This window comes from Gastrolobium bilobum, unplaced genomic scaffold (genome assembly GCF_033153095.1).
Source record: "Gastrolobium bilobum isolate Gb01-03AN ecotype WA unplaced genomic scaffold, APGP_CSIRO_Gbil_v1 utg696, whole genome shotgun sequence".
Lineage (NCBI taxonomy): Eukaryota > Viridiplantae > Streptophyta > Magnoliopsida > Fabales > Fabaceae > Gastrolobium > Gastrolobium bilobum.
Window position 1 is genome coordinate 138,936 of NW_026896901.1, and position 6,065 is coordinate 145,000.

The 6,065-nt window shown below is 36.1% G+C and overlaps 1 protein-coding gene across 1 annotated transcript; it reads right to left on the reverse strand.

Annotated features, from left to right (window-relative positions):
- Positions 1–2,811: 2,811 nt before the first annotated feature.
- On the reverse strand, positions 2,812–4,766 carry LOC133302741 (MYB-like transcription factor 4). Its single transcript, XM_061502556.1, has 3 exons — positions 4,527–4,766; positions 3,919–4,048; positions 2,812–3,581 (listed from the first exon to the last, which is right to left on the reverse strand). The coding sequence occupies exons 1-3, from the start codon at positions 4,654–4,656 to the stop codon at positions 3,158–3,160; spliced, it is 684 nt and encodes a 227-aa protein (XP_061358540.1). The 5' UTR covers positions 4,657–4,766; the 3' UTR covers positions 2,812–3,157.
- Positions 4,767–6,065: the final 1,299 nt, after the last annotated feature.

Genomic DNA, 6,065 nt, shown 5'->3' on the forward strand with positions numbered 1-6,065 from the left:
CAAAGTCAAGCTTTTTTGTAAGCAAAATCAACTATCCACACTTAGTCATCATATGCAACATTCAGAAAATCCTCACCAGGAATAAACACCTCAACATCAGTGTTGGCGACCACTGCAGTGGTGCTTTTATCTTCTTTTTTCTTGGGCATAATCTGGTCAAGTTTTACATTGCAGCTTTACAGATCTTTCTTCAGAGTCCGGCAATCAGGTTTCTTGTGACCGTGCTTCCCTTAGTAGAAGCAGGTCAGCTAATACTTTGGCCTCGACCGGCCTCTGTACTTGTCCTGGTCGACACGACCATAGCTCTTGCTCTTACCACACCGGTTCTTCCTTCCTTTGCTCTCAACAACATTCCCTTCAAAAATACTGAAAATTCCCCTTTCATTTCTTCGAGACTCCTCATTCAAAAGGCTATCTGTTACAACATCTAGAGTCAACTTTCCTTCTGAACTTAGTTTCTCAAAGTCACCACCAAGGTATCTCAACTCTCTGGTAGTGAGCTGAGCAGCAACAGAGCTTGAAGCTCATCATTTATCTTCATTTTAGTTTTTGATAACTGATTCACAACGCCCTTGAATATGTTCAAATGCTGTATCATATTTATGTCATCCTTGTATTCAAATTATGCAAGTCGGAGAATCAGGTGTGCTTTATTCCTGGGAGTCTTCTTCTGAATCATGGACTTGAGCTTCGTTCATAACTCATGGGCATTGGTAAACTCAACAACATGCTCGAAGAGACTTTTATCAATATATTTTCGAATTATAGCTACTTCCTTCTTATTTAAAATATCCTATTCCTTCTCATTCTTCCCTCCGGGTCTATTGGCATTCAGGATAGGCTCGTAGAGATCTTTGCAATAGAGGTGTCCCTTCAGTATGTAAAATTGCCAACTGTCAGTTTTAACATGTCTCCATCATGAGAAATACTGTCATTTGTCTACATCTCTTTACCCTTAGAACCCTTCGAACTCAGGCTCTAATACCACTGTTAGGACACGATCCCTCAAACAGTCAATTCATACGGAAACAGTGTTGCCAATCGGCTAACATTATCCCAGCTGGTCAGCACACTCAGTCAGAACCGATCGTCAAACATTTGCTTACCGTTTGGCCAACACAGCAAACATACTTTGTCTTCTTCAATCTCAGAAACGCAGAAAACATAGAAGCAGAGAAAAAATGTAGGAAACAAAGATGATACAACAATTTTAATATGGAAAACCTCCTCCAATGCGGAGAAGTAAAAACCATGGGACACTAGTCCAGATTAAACTTCCACTATGAAAATAGCAGGTTACAAAAAATTGAACTTCTCTAGTCTCACCAGAGGAACTCTCAAACCTTACCTACAATGGTGGTACTCTCAATCTTTATTAACAATGGTGGTTTTTCTCTCAAACGTCTCTAAAGAGGACTCCCACTGATCTCTAACTTCTCTACAGAGGATCGAGCATCAAAAATCTTTTCTCAAACGGTTTTCTCGACCTTATATAGGTGTGGGGAAAGAACTTCCCCTTCTTCGGTCTTCGTTAATGAAGATGTGATGGAGCATTTATTAGAGTGGTTGAGAACCATCAGACATCGAGCCTTACACCTGATATGCGGCGTATGACTCCAAGCCATCAGCATTAAAGGAGGAACATTGACCTACCTCAACAAAATGTTATAGAGATAAACATTTTTATCAGATATTTCAATTCCTTGAATATTGCGTAGGAGGTTTAATTAACTCTTTCATAACTCATTGGATGAAGAAATTTTTGAATATTTGAATGATTTTAGATTTCTTTGAGTTTATTGTCATGTAACTAAGAGTGTGCATGACAACCATCCCAGAATCAATTTTTGTTCTCGGGAACAAAAATGGATAGAAATAGTGTTTGACAAAATCGATTTTTTTTGTTCCCGAGAATTAACCGGTTCAATTTTTGTGCTAGGGAACAGAAAAAGAATAAAAAAATTTCTGCTTTTTTGTTCTCAGGCACAATATGAGAAACACTTGTTTCTCTTAATCACTCTCCACCGCTACCATCATCACCACCACCACCACCACCATTCTGACATGACCACCACCACCATCGTCACCGTTGTCGTCGTACCACCACCGTCATCGTCACCACTACCACCACCACCACTTCGATGTCACCACTACCATCACTACCACCATGCCATCATAACCACCTCCACTACCATCACAAGCACTACCACCACCGTCACCATCACGACCATCGTCATTAACCACCATTACCATCACCACAATCACTGTCGTCACCACCACCACCACTATCATCACCACGCCACCACCACTACCATCATCGCCACAGCCACTGTCGTCATCACCACCACCATGCCATCGCCACCGCCACCACCACCACACCATATGAAAAGGAAAGTAGTGATCTAAATTTTGTTATTCTTAATATAAATGATTTTTTATTTTATTATTTGTTGTGTTATCAAACGCAATTTTCATTCTCAGAATAAAAATAGAACATGTTGTCAAACACATTTTATTTTTCTCAGAAACTGTTCCAAGACACATAAATAGAAAAAAGAAAGTCCTCACCAAAAAAAAAAAGAAAAAAATTATTTATTTTCAGAAACAATGCTGGAAAATAGAATGGTTATCATGCACACCCTAAATCACTTATTGAATGAATGAACTTGAATAACTGAATGGTTTTAAATTCCTCTGAGCTTTAATATGTCGTTAAATGCGCGGACTCATTTTTTGTTTTTGGTTATCTTCTTTCCGCTGTTGTTAAGGCCGAATGATATAACTGCCAAATCTGTAGTAAACACCGAAAAAGTAAATTATTCATTAATAAGTTCATCATTTTTACAGGATCAACACAAAGAAATTATTAATACAAGTACATTTACTCAGTGGATTCAATCTATCTGTTTGCTTAGAATTGGAATTTCCATGAAGGAGATATATAGCCTTTTCATTTACAGGATCAGATCGTTGTTTCAACATTCTAGCTGTGGTTTCTCATCCTTTAAAATGAAACACAAGTGTAGTCCTTTTTCTTGTCGTTAGGATGTCACTGAACACAAATCCCTCACATTCTTACCCTGGCAGTCAATTATCACAAAACTTGCCCTTCCATATGATAATTTGCTAAGTTTATCTATTTGGGCCAACAAATTGATTACTTAAACAAAACAAGTGTTGAAGAGGAAGCAAAATGCAGTTTCCTTGATGATTTTGATTCATGAATTGGTTTTAGATTGATTTCAGCGATACTGGGAGAAGCTGAAGGAACGCTCATAGTGAGATCAAGGTTTAAATCTGGCAGGGCATATGACTCATCCTCGCCACTTGCTGCATCTGAGATTTCACCATAACTGTCAACATTGGCCTTACTTGTCACATTCTTGCAATTGTCTTTCAAGTCTGAAGATTTTGAATTATCAGACATTGGTGGATTTTGAAGGGTAGGGATTTTCTTGCTTAAACGATGGTTATTTGGGTCAATACCCTTGCTAATGAGTTTTCTTCTTATATGAGAGTTCCAATAGTTCTTCACTTCATTATCTGTACGACCAGGCAATCTACCAGCTATTAGTGACCACCTATAGGAAATCAATGTGAAACATTAATTAATAAGCCCAATTTATACAACCAAACAATGAAAAAAAAAATCATTTATATTATTTAGTGGTGATAATGTTGCTAATTATATGTATTAAAATTTTTTAAGTCTTACACTTATTATCAATTGTTGATCTCAATTGTATTTAATTGTTCTAATTTTTACTCGTATGAGTTGTTAGATGCAGGTGGAATCAACAGTTAAAAAAGTGGGTTCAGTTGTTCTAATTTTTGAGATTAGGCTTACACTTTTATATATATAATGTCAAGAGCAACAAAAAAAGTGGGTTCATGTTATGCTTATAATTATATTCGCACCGGTTGCCTAGCAGTGCATGAAGCTTGATGATGAGATCTTCTTCATCTTCACCAAAGTTTCCCCTTTTAAGGTCTGGCCGTAGATAGTTTATCCATCTCAGCCTACAACTTTTACCACACCGAAGTAAACCTAATCAACATCAAACCAAAAATGTGTGTTAAATTTTTCCATCAAGTCACTTCCTTAATCATTTAAATCAAAATAAGAGGTTATATTTGAAACACCATAAATTAAACAATTGATATAGATGTTTTTAAAAGGAATTGATGTATGCTCTCATATAAACACACCATCTCCCATTAGTTCTTTTGGATATGTTGTAAATTCATTATGCATGTGTGATCATATATATGCTTGTTACATATATGTATGTATATATTCGGATGCCACATGCATATAAATTATAATATATATTAAGAGGTAGGATCTTTGACACTGGTGTCAAATTTCAATTTTGACACCTCATCTCAGAACCGTTAGATCAAAAAAAATCAACGACTCTGATTTGCAAGCATGTGACACCATTGATCTTTTTTGACACCGGTGTCAAAGAATCCTACCTCATATATTAATTCATTTTATTGCAGGGTTGCAAGGGGTTTAATACCTGCAGCTTGAGGGAGTGTACGCCAACAAACCTCGCCATGTTTCTTGATATAATCTATAAGTTTCTGGTCTTCTTGTTTGGACCAAGCTCCTTTGTTCATGTCTTTGGTATCACAGCAAGGTTTCCTCATTCTTTTTACGTTCAAGGAGTGGAACCCCAGCTACAACTAGAATAACCAAGACAAGAGAAAGAGAGAGATCGATATGCAGGATCACCAAGTGAACTCTGAACAGGGTGTGATAAACTCGAAGGAGGTAATAAATACTTGGTTGGTGTTTGAATATAAGGAAGTGAAATTAGTTGACTTGGACCGGTGGTTTTGCCCATACGCGACTGCGTGGTTTATGCGTGACTCACAACACACCTTCATAGAGAGAGAGAGAGAGAGAGAGATGGCAAAACATGGTTTAGGAAATTTGGAATATGTATTGGTTATTTTGTTTATACTTCCTAACCAAATTGAGAGTATAGTATGACATACGGTTGTTTTTAATGTGATTGGCGGTTAGGTTGACTCATCTAAATTGGATCTAACTTACCCTCTGATTTTAATCTGCATGATGTTAGGTTGCAAACGTGAGCATACACAGAAAAGAAAAGAAAAAGAAAATTGATGTTATTTATATATAAAATCTTACACTATTTTAAGTTTTTAACACTTCTTTAGTTTGGAAAAACTATCGTAAAAAATTGTATTGGAATGTATGTTTTTCTTGTTTTATTAACTAAAAATGGAAGTATTAAAAATGGCGTGATAAAAATAATGTAAAAAGAACCAAATGATGTTCGATCTTCTCCAGTATTGTCTTTGACAAGAGTTTAAAGTCTTGATCCTCGGATCTGTCCCGAATCAGACTAGTCGCGAAGCAATGAACTGATTGGAATATCTCAAAAAAAAAAATGTAAAAATAATTAAAATTGTGAAGGATAAATTGGCGGTGCGTCACATGTTACGGGGTTGACTGTTAGTTTTTTCCAACTCATTTGTTGTTTTGCTTGAGCGAAATCAGATTATAAGGTGGATGCATGTTTTCACATGATAGGTTGTTTCTTTCTTCTATTGTGCTATATATGCAAAAATTTGATTAGTGGCCTATTCTCGACAAGTTTTGTGGATGATCTCTTCCAACAGACACTTTGATAGTTCATCTTGTGTGCAGCAAACGGTTACCCACTTTATTTTTTCGTTTTTGGTTACAACGGACCACAACTTTTGACTAGTTAGTGCACGTACATTCCTATCTATATACGTGTCTAGAGTACTTTTGATTAATAATTTAATTTCCCTTTTTATTTTTTAAGTAAAATGCTTAAGCTGATGAGAGGTAAACTTGATTTAAACATAAGTCATACAATTCTTATGACGAGAAGGTAAATTTAGTCATACATTTGCACAATTGGCATATTTTCCTTTTCATCGTTATAGGCTAATATATAACGAAAAGTGATTTCCTTAGTATGTGTTAGTATCTTATATATACACTGGTTTAGTATTAATTTGTTTATTTATTTTTATAGCAAGGATATCATCTTGTTTGC

Bases quoted from the DNA above. Each gene is read 5' to 3' on its own strand.
- LOC133302741 (XM_061502556.1), bottom strand. From the start codon at position 4,656: ATGAGGAAACCTTGCTGTGATACCAAAGACATGAACAAAGGAGCTTGG. The intron at 4,049-4,526 runs GTATTAAACCCC...GATGTTGATTAG, and splicing joins TACACTCCCTCAAGCTGCAG to GTTTACTTCGGTGTGGTAAA. The intron at 3,582-3,918 runs GTGCGAATATAA...GATTTCCTATAG, and splicing joins CATGCACTGCTAGGCAACCG to GTGGTCACTAATAGCTGGTA.